At 46.5% G+C, this 16,233-nt stretch overlaps 1 protein-coding gene across 1 annotated transcript; it reads right to left on the bottom strand.

The window, feature by feature from the left end:
* Positions 1–1,070: 1,070 nt before the first annotated feature.
* Positions 1,071–3,652, bottom strand: LOC108934646 (myoblast determination protein 1 homolog). Its single transcript, XM_029256076.1, has 3 exons — positions 2,785–3,652; positions 2,294–2,375; positions 1,071–1,915 (listed from the first exon to the last, which is right to left on the bottom strand). Exons 1-3 carry the CDS (start codon positions 3,346–3,348, stop codon positions 1,698–1,700), a joined length of 864 nt encoding a protein of 287 aa, XP_029111909.1. The 5' UTR covers positions 3,349–3,652; the 3' UTR covers positions 1,071–1,697.
* Positions 3,653–16,233: the final 12,581 nt, after the last annotated feature.

Below are 16,233 nucleotides of genomic sequence, written 5' to 3'. Positions count from 1 at the left end.
CGAGGGCTCGGAGTCATCAGAAGAGCGAGGAGCAGCGCGAACGAAGCGCAAAGCGAGTGACTGGGTGTCCAACTCCGCACATACGAGAATCCGCACGGAATCGCGCAAAACACTGCGCGTCTTTGGAACAAAAGTAACTGCGCACGTCGTTCGCCTATTAAATGTGATTCCAGAAGAAGTGCTGTGAGCCACCGGCCACTTCATCTGTTTCTCTCCTCACCGGCTTTTGTCTTATTTATTCGAGGCTGAAAAGCGATCTCTCATAAAACTGTTCAGTTGGACATGGGAAGAAGGGAAGGGAGTTCTTATCGTATCTGAGAAACTATGTAAATTGCTGGGTTTTCCTGTATTTAAAGGTAATGTAATAAACTTTAAACCCTATACATATAGTAGCGCAATGGAAAACATTTGTATTTTGGCAAAATGAATAAGGTCTGAACAATAAAAAAGAAGGCAGTGCAAATTTCGATGTGTAATAAGGTAAACCATTTGATGAAAAAAAAAAATTAAAGGAACTATCATGAATAAGTAGTATCATTATCAGTGACCATTTACAGTTTACAGTGTTTCTCCTCTTCTGTTCGGTTACTGGCATCAAATTAATTTAAAACCCGCATTTATTAATTGGTAGCGCAACAATTTTAACTAGGACCTACTAAGTATTCGGGGTAATTTTTTGGTACTGTTTTATTTTTAAATTTTTTGCACAAAAACAATATGGAAAAATAAATGCGTTATGGTAATAGTATAACAAAAATAACAAAATTAAACGATATACAAACTCCGTTGCTGTTGTTCGAATAATAAAAATATAATAATAATAATAATAATAATAATAATAATAATAATAATAAAATAATAATAATAATAAAAATAATAATAATATATTCAAAGATTTTAAGGACCACACAAAGCTATATAAGAAATTTCATAAATGTAAAAGTGATTTCCGTTCCTTTTGTATCAGGAAAAGATAAAAAAAAAAACTGGAAAAGTCGGCAAAAGTGCCAATTATTTTCTAAAGTTTTCCTCAAGCAAATGAATATTACAGTGTAGCAATAATAAAACAGAATCTGTATAAATATCGTTCTTTTATTGAAGCGTCCACATTAACTCAGTTTTAAGATATATAAATATAAATTTGCATCTGGCACAACAAACCAAGCTTCGCCATCAACAAGCAGCATTAAATAGTGTCATAACCAACCAGCTCTTATGTACAAATATACAAAAATGGTCCTCGTATTGAACATTAAATTACGAATGATTCTTATGGTGACAAATATGAAGACAAGCGAAACAGTGACACAATATAAATGTTGTTCATAATAATGGTCTTGGGAGAAAGTCGCAATGTGTGAAAACCGTAAGTGTGACTGGACGGCAGAGATTCGTTAACAGACGGTGAAACCAGTTCAAATTAATATGAAAACCTCAAATGTGAAACGGCAAAACATACAAATCTGTGACTGAGACTTGCAAAATCTGGGTAAGAGGAAATTACATGACAAAAATTAGAGCGGCTCATTCGTGTAACATAGACAATGATTTTGAGCTTGGGGGAAAAAAAAAAAAAAAGAAAAAAAAAGAAAGTATGCATTTTCGTTGCACCCCCAATTGTAACTTCATTTTATTCTCTTCTTCTGTTTCCAAGGAATTTATCTGCGATTAAGAATGTGTCTTCTTCCCGAGGTCCTTCATAAAACCTGGTAGATGGGGTCCAGGTCCTGCGCGGCCTGGGGGCAGCTGGGGGGGGACTGGAGGCCCAGGACGGACCCCCCTGCGGGGGAGCAGGGGCTGCAGTCGGAGGCCTCCGGCAGCGCGGCAGCGGGGGAGCTTTCCGTGGAAATGCGCTCCACGATACTGGAGAGACAGTCCAGACTGGAAATGACGGAGTTCTTACTACCTCTGGAATCTGCAGGCGAAAAACAGAAAAATCAAGACAAGACTCATCGTAATGTCTCATGTCCATATTTTCAATGATCTCTTAAAAAAATACAAGCAACTGCACAGTAGAGCCCTAACTCAAAATTATTATTATTATTATTATTATTATTATCATTATTAATTTGTACTAATTGCCTCAAATTTTGGACGTCTCTGAAATATATTCAACGGGGAAATCTTGACAAGTCAACATCATCATCATCATTCTGGAACTTGGAACAGCAGTCCCGATTTGACACTTCGGCCTCGTTAAAGCTCTCGTTATCCCAAGAATTACGGATATCAGTCATTAATGTTAATGTACGTATTTCCCTGATATTTTTACAGCTCTTTTAAAAGTCTGTACCATTGGGGGTGTCGTTGAAATAGACGCTGTCGTAGCTCTTACTTCTCCTGGACGCGCATGTTGGGCCGCTGAAATGATCCATCTAAAAATAATATACAAATGAGTCACCGTTAAGTTCTGCGATCGGAATCATGGATGTCAAGCATGTTAAGTGTCCGCAGCAGTTTCTGAAGAAGGAAGCACGGCAAATAGTAAAAAAATAAATAAATTAATAATAATAATAATAATTTAAAAAAAAAAATCAGTGTGAAAAGGAGGGGATAAAATAACGAATGCGATTGACAAACAACAATAGCTTAATAGCAATAATAACAATTAATGATGAGGAGGATGAGAATGACGACGATGATGAAGATGATGAGAAGGATGATGAGGATATACAACGAGTTCAACAACAGCAAACGTGAAATTCATCGGGTCCGCCGAGGAGGAGGCGCGTCACGCGTCACGGTTCCGTGGGCTTCGACTCACTCACTCACTCACTCACTCACCGGCGGCATGCCATCCGAGCAGTTGGACCGGGGGCTCGAGGCGTCCGAGTCCCCGCTGTAGTTCTCCAGCACCGGGTAGAAGCTGCTGCTGTCCGAGTCGTGGCCCCGGAGCAGGGCCTGCAGGGACTCGATGTAGCTGATGGCGTTGCGCAGGATCTCCACCTTGGGCAGCCTCTGGTTCGGGTTGGCCGACGTGCACCTCTTGAGGGTCTCGAACGCGTCGTTCACCTTGCTGAGGCGCCTGCGCTCGCGCATCGTGGCCGCCTTCCTGCGGTCCGCGTTCGTCGTCTTCCTCTTGCACGCCTTGCACGCCCACAGCAGACACCTGCCGGCCTGGTGGTGGCCGCTGGGCGCCCGCACGTGCTCGTCCTCGGCGTCGTTGCCATGGTGACGGTGGTCGTCGGGCTTCAGCAGGCCCACGTGCACGAGCCGCGGGTCCAGGTCCTCGAAGAAGTGTATGTCGCTCGTGTTGAAGCACGGGTCGTCGTAGAAGTCGTCCGCGGGCGGGATCGGGAAGGGGATATCCGACAGCTCCATGCCTGCAGCCTTGCTCTCGAACTCCATGATCGTGCCGGCCGGCCGGGCTGCCTGCTGTGCTGTGCTGTGCTGTGCTGCGCTGCGCTGTCCGACCGTCCCGTTTCTTCCTTCCGGCTGAGTGACACTGACAGTCGCTGACTGCACTGGTGCTGGTGGAGCAAAGACTCAGAGGCGGCGGCGGCGGCGGCGGCGGAAGGCGGAACGACGCCGGCCGGGTTGCGCCCGGGTTGCGCCCAGTCTGTGCCCACTGTGCCCACTGTGCCCACGCTGTGCCCTCGGGCCGGGGTGCTGCGCTCGTTGCTGATGTCGCTCGGCTCGGGGCTACGCCGGCACGTGTATATATGGAGCTCGAGGCGGGGGGCGGGGGGCGTGTCCGGCCCATGTGACGACGACGGCCGCTGCGCGGGGGGTGCGTTCTGAACGCCGCCGCGTTTCAGCCCCTTAAATCACAGTGCTGGAAACTGAAATGGGCACAGCCAGTGGGGGACGGTCGGATTTTACAGCACTAATGCGGAAAAACGCTGAATAATCGCGGCATAATAGCATGTAGAGTGACGTGAAGAGGCAGGACGGACCTCCGTGTCCGGAGCGCTTCTTTCTTTGTGTCCCTCCCGGCTGCTGCTGCTGCTGCTGAAATAACTCTCAGAGTGACTAGAAAATCAAAATGTATGGGACTGACACAGAATTGGTTCATCTTTGTTACTGGTGAAGAGAAAGAAATGCTGAATTACTATAAACGTATTATAAAAATTAATTAAGAAAGTCACTTGAAGCACTTTTGCTTTGGGAAAAAAAAAACGAGTCCTTTTATATAAATATATCCAATGGCGCAGTAAATATTTTAGGGATTTTTTTTTCCAAAGCAAAATTGCTTCAGCTGACTTTTTGGAATCGGCTAAACATTTTCCAGGTAGTGATTGTCACCAAAGTGCTCATGCTGAATCACCTAATTACCATATCAGTTTATTTCTCCATTAAATAGTACATTTGAATTTTTACAAAATAACAAAGTGATACAAACGGCGACACGCTGTTAGTGCGATGCAGTAATGTAGCTTGTCTCGTTTAGATTTATTCTTGCGTTTGCTCACATAGAACACCGTGTATTTGTTTGTTTGGTTGTTTGTTTGTTTGTTTACAGGGATGGAGGCAGGAGGGACTTCCCTGCGGACGAACGCTGTGACCATAGGTGAACAATAGGTGGCGCTATGGAGTCGACTGAGACCTACAGGATATGAAACGGAGGCAACGTTCAGAGACAATCAACACACACAAACTCTGACCAAGAGAAAACACTCACACACACGTTTTGCCGAAACGTGTCCATATTAAAGCAGAGTCTCAGCAGGATGAAAGATTCCATCTGTCATTTAAATCAGTCTTTTAATCAACTGGATCAGAATAAATGCAGGTGATTCACAGAATAAATTGTGGTCTGAGGAGACTGTGCTTCGCCTGCATTTATGTCTCAGTAGGAATACTCTAGAGACATTTTCCACAAATGCTCTATCTTAAAATATGTGCATCTCAAATGTAAATATAAATTTAAAATGACTTCTAAAAGTGATACTGAGAGTTGGACTCAGACCCAACTGATGGTCTCGAAAATTCGTTGCTGCCATGATATCAATAGCCAGGTATGTATCTGTAAATGTGCTTTGGTTTTATAGTATTATTACATAAAAAGTGAGAACCATTTCAGGTCTAAGTACAAAAAGATATTTCCCAGTAGTTTGGATTTATCACACACATCGGCATAAAGGTTATACAGAACTTGATAAGTAAAGACTGCCTAATATTCCATGTTAAGTGCAAAATTCATGAGAAAGTCCAAGGGGGAAAAAACTCCTAAACGATATCAAAAGTTAAATGAATGATACAAAACATAAGTAAATGGATGAATAATAACTAACATACTACAGGTGTCTGTGACATTATTTAAAATTAATAGTTCAAAAAAGTTTCATGGGGCAGCACGGTGACACAGCGAGTAGCTCTGCTGTCTCACAGCGCCTGCATGGGTGGTGGGAAAGGATGTGGGTTCGATCCCCTCTCAGTCTGCGTGGTGTTTGTATGTTCTCCCTGTGTCTGTGTGGGTTTCCTCTGGGTGCTCTGGTTTCCTCCCATAGTCCAAAGACATGCTGTTCAGGTTGTGACAGGGAGAGAGTGTGTTCCACTGATGTATGGATGAGTGACCCAGTGGAAGTAGTGTATCTAAGCAATGTAAGTCGCCGTGGTGAATAAGGTGTGTGGGCTCATAATATGGTCCAAAGCCAATCATGGAATCATAGGATGTGAGATATGAATGAATGAATGAATGAATGAAACGTTGTTGATCACAGAGAGAAATTCACTTTGGCTGCATCAGCATACAGTGTACAACACACAAACAAACACATTCGACACATACGTACGTACACTATATACACGCTTAAGCAGTGACCAAATGTATAAATAAGTAGAAAATAAATGTTAGCAAAAGCACAAAAAATAAACAACTTAACAAGTGAAGGTACTGGACTGAAGGTAGAGTACACCCCAGATGGGACACCAGCCCATCGCCGAAAAATAATACACACATTTCTAATTTCATAAACTATATTAGTCTTGGGACACAAGGCAATGCGGGATACATCCTGAACAGGATACCATTCAATTGCAGAAAAATATCACATACATTTCTAATTCCATAAACTGTTTTATTCCTTCTAAAGTGATACAAAAGGTAAAATCAAATTTATTGACAAATGCAGTGTGTCAATCATTCAGTGGGACTGTTAGCTCCGAAGGGCTGTGGGATCTACCTGGGAGAATGTGTGGGACAGATCGGCAGCAACCATGTCCAGGTAAGACCCCTGAGCGCAGGGGGGTCGCAACCACAGCTGTGACCCGACCTGACCTAGGCGTGTTTCCGGGTAAGGACGTGACCCCCTCTCACCCGCTGCCACACACAGTCACACTCCGACATGTGCGTCACATGCCTTTTCGGATACAGATACCTCTTCCAGACTGTTTGCTTTCAGAAATACATTGTGCATGTGGTTGTAGATAATGACTGTAAATACAAACAAATTCGCAATATTTGTAGCGGAATGTACATTAACCCCATTCTTAAGTATTTTGTGAGAGTCTTTCTAACTAGGTATTTGAAACTGTCGATCGAAGCCTGCTTGTTCGTCGTGTCTATCCATGGCGAGTTTGCAGTTAAATGTATCCCTTTTTAAACCAATAACAACATGGACAGAAGCGAACACATTATTTCCATTAAGAGAATTATGGAGAAAAGCACAACATCTGAGTGTTTTTTTTTTTGGTGGCGGGACAGAGCGAGGGACATTTACCTTTGCTGGAGATCCTGGAAACTTAACATTAATTTACTTAGCAGACACTTTTCTCCAAAGCGGCTTCCAACGAGCTCTAGTGGTAACCCTTCACCGCGCGAGCGGTTATTGAAAAAGGAGGTACGGATCGATGGATTGTTTTTCTCATGAGACCGTTAGTAAGTCATTTTTTTATTTGAAAGATGGATAATGAACTTTTTCATTTTTGCTTGTACATTGAGGCCGTTGTTATACGGTTAGACAGCTGTACAGGTAGCCGGAACGCTATAGCTATGGCTTCATGTTATGTTTGAAAGCGGCCCCCTTGGGAGCGACATGGACCGAGGGCGACTCAGCACAGGCCTGACAGGCGGCGCGTCGCTCCTGACACCTGCTGCGGGGCGTGAGGACCCCCCCCGACGGCCCGCTCCAACAACCCTGGCATTGTGCGACGTCTCGGCCCGGCCACCGCGCGGATCGCATTGCAAACGGACCCTGTGTAGGGTTACAGACCTTCGGCACGGACAATGGGGGATCACAGCGCTGGATGCGAGAGACCCCTCCTCCTGCCCCTCGCTGGCCAGCAAGCGTGGTGCCACAGCAGCACGAGGGATTAAGGGCAGAAACCCCTGCTTGTGCACCCTCGAAGAGCTACTTACTGTAGCTGCACTGTCTGTGTGACCTCATCCTTAGCTCACGGGGAGAGGCACCCAAACGCCGCGTTTCACCTCCCCCAGCTGCTCGCCATCAGGCTGACACCGGCATCAATATATTACTGAAACGCCAGAGAGGTGGAATAAATTTTAAATTTCACATCCACTGGTTCACGTTCTTTCAGCTGGCCAGCAGGTAGCACGGCGGTCAGAGGCGTCTCCTCGTATCCGAATTACCCTCGTTTGAGTGCTGCTGCGCTGTTTGACCCGAACCGCCAGTGAAAATCACCCAGCTGCATACGTGAGTAAATCACGGAATAAATGGCCTAGCGCACACACCAAACATCGTGGGCTGCGTCGAAGAAATAATAATCACATTAATGTTCAGTACAGGGCAATATAATTCACCCTTCCACCTGAATTAAGGAATAAGTGTGGGATGCTTTCCTCTGTTTCCTGTCACTGACGGGTGGCATTGTGGCACAGCGAGTAGCGCTGCTGCCTCACAGGGCCTGGGTGGTGTGAGAGAACGTGGGTTTGATCCCTGCTCTGTCTGTGTGGAGTTTGCATGTTCTCCCTGTGTCTCTATGGGTTTCCTCTGGGTGCTCTGGTTTCCTCCCACAGCTGTTTGGGTTCATCCATAGTGTGTGAGTGACAGAGAGAGAGAGAGTGTGTGTTCCACTGATGTATGGATGAGTAACCCAGTGTAAGTAGTGTATCTAGCAGTGTAAGTCACCACGGTAAATAACGGTGTGTGGTCTGAGAATAACACTAAGGAATATCTGTTGTAAGTCGCTTTGGAGAAAAGTGTCTGCTAAGTGAATAAGTGTAAGCAAGGGTCACAGTCCAAAACTTTCCTACCTTTTCCATTGCATGAATAATGCGTACAACCAGCATATTTGAGTTTAATTATGAAATGAAAGGTGTGATGAGAATTTAGATTAATCTCTGGAGGAGTCGCCAGTCCTATATCACTTCTGGAACGGGATGTACGGTTCATTCCCGTCTCTCGTCACTGTGGTTAAAATTTAAAAAACAGCTCGGTGCTCCGCTCCTGCTCGACCCCACCTTTGCTCTGGCACCCGGAGACTGATCAGAAAACGCGAAAAGCACATATACAGATATTCAGCGTGTGAAAAGAACGTGTTTAATGACAGAGCTCCGCCAGTTTCGCATCACGATTCCAATGGTGGCCGTTCGTATTAGTCATGAAACGAAATACTGACGATGATATTAGGCAAGCGGTGAGATCACGACACAGCTGTAGCGAGTCTCTGGGTATAATTTCATTTATTTCTAATCTGAGAGCGGATTCCTCTCCCCTTACTCTCGGGCTGACGGTACGAGCCGAGAAACAGTGCATGCGGGCGCTTCTTTTTTTGTCTTTAGCAGGCAGCTGTTAGAGAAGTCTGTCAGTCTGGCGAGGGGCGAAGCCACTAGAAGGGAAAAGCCGGTGAGAAACGGGAAAAGGAAGGAATTATGAACCCAGGGAGCAGATCGAGCTGATGGAGCTCGATTTGAAAGGAGCGCTGTTGGTTTGATCCCAGGAATGTGGCACATTTTAAATCCGTCAAAGTGCAAATAAATGTCATATAAATGTCCACAATTAAAATACGGCCCACTTGGTGTGAGCGCCGTCTTAGACCGAGCTGCGCCATTTGCCGCTGCTGCCGGCTAGGGGTCCCGCATCGGTGCTGGAAGGAAGGGTTTCATCTGAACAGGGCACCGCATGCACATTCCCGCTGATCTTCCGGGTTCCTGCAGTCGGGTTGCAGCAGTTCCGCAAGCAGCGCTCAGCACTCCTGCGTAACGTCACGCGATTAAAAAGCCACACACGAAGCAAAGGGGTGCACGGCAGACTCCGAATCCTTCCAAGTCAACATGAAAACCTTGTGGACAACAGAGTATCGTACCTGGAGCGACCATCACACAGGAGCCTAACCTGGAAACACGGGGCACGGGGGACACGCCCCGGACGGGACGCCAGTCCCCCACAAGGCATCCTAAGCATGATTCGAACCCCAGATCTCCCACACAGTGGGGCCAAGCCTGCTGCACCACCATGCCACTCAGGTGACTATCACACACACACACACACACACACATTCAGAGCCACTTGTCCCATATGGGGTCAGGGGGAACCAGAGCCCACCCAGTAACACAGGGCATAAGGCCTGAGGGAGAGGGGACACACCCAGGACAGGATGCCAGTCCATCACAAGGCACCCCAAGCAGGACTCGAACCCCAGACCCACTGTAGAGCAGGACTGCGGTCCAACCCACTGCCCAGGTGACTATCACTGAAGTACAATTTCATGTATTCATTCTCTTTATTATATTATTATAAAGTGACTTACACTGTTACGCTGCTTATGCTTATTTAGCCATTTATATAGCAAGATAATTTTTACTCGAGTAATTCAGGGCAGGGACCTTGATCAGGAGTACAAGAGCAGAAAGCGGGATTCGAACCTGGGCCCTTCAAGCGTGAGGCGGCAGCTCGAACCGTCATACCCCCTGCTGGCCTGCCGGGTTTGAAAGAGAAAATATAGAATTTGAGTGTCTGTAATTTATGAATATAACTTCATCTAAAAACATATGATTGTGACCCAAGAAGGTACACGACTCACAGCGTTGCTTTTCATAGCTTGCGAAACCATCTGATATCATCAGCGATCTGTGTCTGGAGTAAACAGAACCTGTTCCATGACATACACAGAATGTTGGCCAAAGGGCCTTCAACCCCCCCCTTCCCTTTGATGAACAGTCTACGCACTATCATATTCTCGGACAAACGGCTCAGAGAAACGTACGGACGTCTTTCTGGCCGCGCCGCGCCATGGATGCTGGAGCGCCAACATCAGCAGGCTGGACCTGGAGATAGGGTTTCATTTCTGTTTCAGATTCTTGGAATAGTGATCATGGTCAGTGGTGACATCTGCTTTCTGGGGATGTGCAGGAGCACCTCTCGCCGTCACTGGTGTGTCATTGAAACAGCCGCAGTGAAGGTACAGTTGCACTTCGAATACTGTATTACACCTCCATACCGTAGTTGCTCTACTTTTACATGAAAAAGTTGCGGTTGTTCTGTAAAACAATACATCAAAATATTTCAGATGCAACTGTACTATTTATTTATAGTTCATTCAAACATTAAATTGTCTTGATGCCTTTTAAAGGACTCTAAGGCCAACCTCATTTAGACGTGGGGACTAAACGCATGATTGTGAAGATGAGGGTACATAGACATTATGAGATTAAGTTACAGTCAAGCAAGGTATCAGACGATAGGTGGGGAGGACCATCTCTTCAGGAGGGGGGGGTGGGTGTGATGTGAGGAAGGGCTGCGATGGAGAGTTCCACATGACATGAAAATATGGGAATAGATTTCTTCTTCTTCTTATTCTTCTTCTTATTATCATTATTATTATTATTATTATTATAGAGGGGGGGCACAGTGGTGCAGTGGGTTGGACCGGGTCCTGCTCTCCGGTGGGTCTGGGGTTCGAGTCCCACTTGAGGTGCCTTGTGATGGACTGGTGTCCCCTCCCGGGTGTGTCCCCTCCCCCTCCAACCTTACGCCCTGTGTTACTGGGTTAGGCTCCGGTTCACCACTACCCTGCTTGGGACTAGTGGTTTCAGACTCTGTGTGTGTGTGTGTGTGTCTGTGTGTGAATATAAGTAGTTGGGAATGGTGTGAGGGATGCTGAGCAGTTCCTCCAACCCAGTCAGACAGATCCGGGTTTGACCTACAGTGACGTCACTTTCCGGTTCACTTTTGGTCAATTTGGGGTCGGCATGGGAGAGGTCCTGGTGTGCTACCACACTAGGGGAGTGTTTAGTTGCAGGGGAAGGGGGGTGAAAGTGTAAAGTGGCTCTCTGTGTGGTCTCCAAGCAACTGCCCCACCCAGCTCCCTCCCACCCATCACCCAGCAGGGATGAAGTGCAATAAAAACCATGATTGACATGTGTCTTCATTGCAGCTCTAATCATGAGAGTCACTGAGTGACGTTTCACTCATTCAGCGATTCGATAGTTTACCGCTTAGTACGTACATCACCGACGTTACTTTCTTACGCTTCATACGTTATGCTACACTGATGTTAGTGTTTATTTTTACTGTCGCTGGCCGAACTGCACCGTGCCCGTACCCCTACGGCTCTGCACGACAGCGTATGAAACCTATAGGGTTAGGAACGCGGAAAAAACCGGTGCCACCGGTGTGCCTGGAAGCAGCGCGGCCAAGCGGGTATTGACCGCGATCGCCGTGGGAAAATATTTTCGTAAGCTGTGGTCTTTCGTCCGCTCGCGTCACAGAGCGGGCCGGACGGTGCAGGACACCCACCCGGACCCGCGGCGGGGCGAACGGCAGGGCTGCGACCGGAGGAGCCGTGAGGAGGCGGCAGGTGTGAACACAGTACTGAGCCAAATTTAGTTCACGTAGCCACAGTGTGGGGTTGCCAGGTACTAACGATGCCCCTCGCTTGGCTGGTGGTCGCTGCTCCTGTCTGCTCTGTGCCCCTCCGCCCTGGTGGTCCTCTTTGCTACTTGTCGCTTCGTCGCAAATGGCCGGCGATGAGAAAACCTCGTTTGAGGCGCCGACGAAGGCAACGCAAACTGCAGACGCTCGCAGAACTGCTGCGTCTCTGGGCCCTGCAGTCTGATGCTCTTTAGAGTTTTTCACGTGCGGCACGCGTCTGGCGGCTCGATTAACTGCACGAGTTCTTGATTTATCGTCGCATCCGAAATATGAAGCTATTTTTCTTTCGCGATGCAGAGGCTCTAATTAAAAATGGAATGAATCGGCGATGAATCACGTATCAGCGCTTCCGGAACGGACGGAAAATAATATCAAAAAATCATATCATCATCACGGTAAACGAATGAACAAACGGATCAACGAACTACTGAATTAATTAATTAATTAATTAATTAATTAATGTGGTTAGGTTGCTCTATACACATGTATAGAGCAGGTAGTGTAGTTTGACACAGCTCCGAATCTGACTCCCTACTAGAGTACCCTTGAGGAATGTAAAATTTAAAAATTGCTCCATAAAGAATGGCTGCATAAAAAAGGGGTCAATCATTGTAACAATGGGGTCATCTGCTCTCCTCCTGTTTCCTTGCTGATGAATGAAGGACATCATCAGATACAAGTCAACTGCTATTTTTAGTGTTTCCTGGGGGGAGACACCCAGAAAAGTCCTTATTTTTCTCCGCTTCCCGTGTTTTTCAAATTATGCGGTACATTTTAGACATTTTAAAGCGTATTTTTTGTTGGTTTAAATTCGATTTTATTTGTTGTATCGATTTTTGCTTGTGAATGATTTCCGCTGATTTCCGTGCAAATTTGCCGCTACGAAGTGTTACGTTCACGTATGACCTGTGTGCCCTGTAGGCTTTGACGGTTCAGTTCCCATCCACACATTCATGGATTTTAAAGCTTGATTCTGAAATAAAACTTGCACATTTTTCTGCTTAGTTTTACTCTTTTTGGCCGACATGGAAACGCAATCGGTCGGTCTTATTAACTGAATTTTAATTTTCATTACCAGTCAGATGTTTCTTTTTTAAATTCATCATAACCTTGATAAATCGACAATAACAACAGCAAGATGACCAGTTTGACCAGGGTGGCTAATATAGACCGTGCGGTCAACATGGACAAGGTGGCCGATATGGGTGGTGTGTTCAGTGTCCACCTCGAACACACACACACACACATCCCCTGTTAGCGGTCGCCAGGTGTATGAACGGTCGCACGCGATGAACAAACTACCAAGACACTCCGGTTCCTGAAAACTACACAACTCCTGTGGTCTTATGTCCCAATTTTCCACACTTGTCTGTGTCAGTTCTCTTTGAAAGCCTAACATGGGTGGTCTTCATACATATCAGCTGGGGGTCCATTCCTCAGTAGCGTCACAGCACGGTCTTAATACAGTCGAATGTCAGCGAACTCAAGATGAACATAAGAGTACGGATGCTCCTCGACTTACGATGGTTCGACTTACAATTTTTCGACTTACGATGGTGAGCTGGGGATAGACATTCAGTGGAAACCGTACTTTGAATTTAGATTTTTTCCCGGGCCAGCGATATGTGGTGCGATACTTGCGATGCTGGGCAGCGGCAGTGATCCGCATCTCTCAGTCTGTCACGCGGTCGCTATATAGATACCCCCCCGTATCAATGTTGTGTTTCGTGCATCCATCACGTCTACGAAACGCTCATCTGTGTCTCCTGCTAATGGAGGGAAGAAGAAGAGGAGGAAGGAAATTACTGTTGAGGAGAAATTCAAGATAATCACCCGGCATGAAGGCGTCAAACCCCTAATATCCATCGTACGTGCGCTAGGTTATGAGTTCGGTAGGTTAGGTGTATTAAATGCATTTTCGACTTACGATATTCTCCGCTTCCGATGGGTTTCGCGGAACGTAACCCCATCGTAAGTCGGGGACCGCCTGTACATGAGTATTTCAAACAGGGGATGAGCCGCTTTACTTTGTCTCTACTTGTTCCTTCTCTCGGAGAGCACACTTAGGTCCTCGGGCAGGTCCAGCACAAATGGAAGCGGAGAAACAGGTGGTCACCCTACAGACAGTCCGTCTGTAAAACTCATATGACCAGGGGAGATCTGCAGGGCACTACCGTCTCAGCACGCGAGCGGCGCAGCGCAATACACACGACTCAAGCTGGAAGTACCTTTTAGGCAGGCAAAACTGGATAAAAAATATTAGGAATATAAAGTTGCCATGTATTCTAACAGACTTATTTCTCACTGAACAAAATTATCTGTTTGGTTGCCTTTGGGGTTCATTTGGACGATGACGTTAGAAAAACGTGAGTCTCTCGAAAATGTTACAATATAATTTGCATATGATATAGTTTCTAGTTGTCTTTGGTATTCGCATGGTCGAAATGTGATAAATACGCAAGGATCGTACTGTGTGTTAGAAAAAAAACAGCAAAAATTTACTCTAACAGCCTCTAAATTATACTTTAAGTTTGCTTCCTGTGCCACCACCCCCCTCCCCGGTTCTAAACCCCGAACCGTAACGTATTTTGTGTGACTAACAGCGGTAATTCCCCAATTGACACGCTGTGCTCCTCCAACTGCACGTTGGGATTAGCTGCTCGAAGACTTGGGCCAAGTGCGGACTTCCCGAACCCTGACCGTGCTGCGTGTTCCCTCTTCGTGGCAAGAACTGCTCCGTCGACACCCATAACTTCTTCACTTTTCCATTATAACAAGAGGGCCCATCCTTCGGACTTCACCCAGCAAAAATCAAAGGACAGCTCTGCTTCTTTAACCGCTGCGCCCCCTAGCTGTGCGTCTGACGTAGGCCTGGGACTGGAAACGTTAGTCGCTCATCTGGTGAATCATCAGAATATTTTGCTCGGCTGAAGTAACTCACACAGCGGGTCCATCCCGTGATTCAACGGTACTTACTGGACATTCCCTCAGTACCCGAAGGCTCTGTGAAGTCTATTCTTAGCAGGAATCTGGACGATACTCTGCTTTGCTGGTAAGATTCCCCCATAGCAGAGATTTTTAAGCCGTGTCTGCGGGATTAAAGTTACACAGGGTTATTTTCTGCCGCGCTGCACTGCGTGGCCTCGGCCTCCTTCTCCTTCACCGAGTCTTTCCGGAGAGGGGAAAGATGCAATAACAGCGCTGTACACAACTAGCAAAGCAGAAAGCAGAATAGAGACCATCCCAAAAACAAGTGTCAGTTCTAAGTGGGGATCAGATGACGCTGCAGGGCGGTTGAACATCCGTGGCAGCTGGGAAGAGGGTTTCGATGCAAGAACGGGCAGTAGCGCTTTCACCGCGAGGTGATCCTTCGGGTACCCGCCATGCGGACCAACAGCAGCGTTCGCGAGAACAGCACCACCTAGCAGCGCAGGTATCTTCTGATGGGCACGTGTTGAAGGGTAAAGGTTGAGCTCATAAACCCACAGTTGGGGTCACGGTGGGCAAGAAAGCTTGCACGGCCTCCACGGTGTAGATGAGTATCTGGGCGATGATTATAGGCCACGAGTGGTGTTAAAATGCTGTGAATACACGCTTGCTGGGCCGAAGGCACACTCGTCAATTTGCTTTAAATAGGAGAAGGTGCGATATCGTGCGTACGGACGAGGCCAGGGCGGTTTCCTCCATCGATCTGTCTGAACCCGATGCCAGCAGAAGGCTTTCTGCGTGATCCTTGTTAATGCTGATAAATGACTCCCAAACCAGGAAGTCCCGACACAACGGGGTGGTTGGGTTGGGTTGGGTTGGGTTTGGTTGGGTTTGGTTGGGTGGGGCAGGGTGGGCGACTGGGAACCAACTCTCATACTACATCATTTGGTAAAAAGGCAGTAAAATGTAGCTTCTTTTAACTAAACTGTAGCGATAAGCTTTATTAGGTCTGACAGAAAATGTATTTCTAGACGTCTTCCAGAATAAAGTTAAAATGCAACTAAAAATTCTGCTAATAATGGAAATAGTGACTTTATTCAGTGCTGGTGATAATATTTGTTAGGTTTGTACAATTATACATTTTACGCTTCCAGGCATTGGTTTTCGTTTCCAGTTTGAAGTGAAGGGTCTTGAGAAGAGCTTAGCAGCTGCTGTGTTCGCACTTGGCGACAGGGCAGCGTTTCCCCTGGTGGGGGTCATCCGAGGTTATTGATAAAGGTGATAAAGGTTAAGCTGATGATAACTAGAAAAGGGACCTGCTCCCCCAATTAGCCTTACATGGAGCAAAGTGTCCAGCCACTTCCTAAAACAGTGACGGGGGCGGAAGTCGCACACCTTCTCACTCGCGTAGTTGGGCCTAGAATTTCAGCCAGAATTGGACTTTGTTCTCACATTTCATGGCCACAACTCCAAGGAAAATGTGTGTCAAGCACAGTTGGGCCTTTAAGAAATATGTTCCAAAATAATGATC

Source organism: Scleropages formosus, chromosome 11 (genome assembly GCF_900964775.1).
Source record: "Scleropages formosus chromosome 11, fSclFor1.1, whole genome shotgun sequence".
NCBI classification, from domain to species: Eukaryota; Metazoa; Chordata; class Actinopteri; order Osteoglossiformes; family Osteoglossidae; genus Scleropages; species Scleropages formosus.
This window is presented reverse-complemented; position numbering and strand designations above follow the sequence as displayed.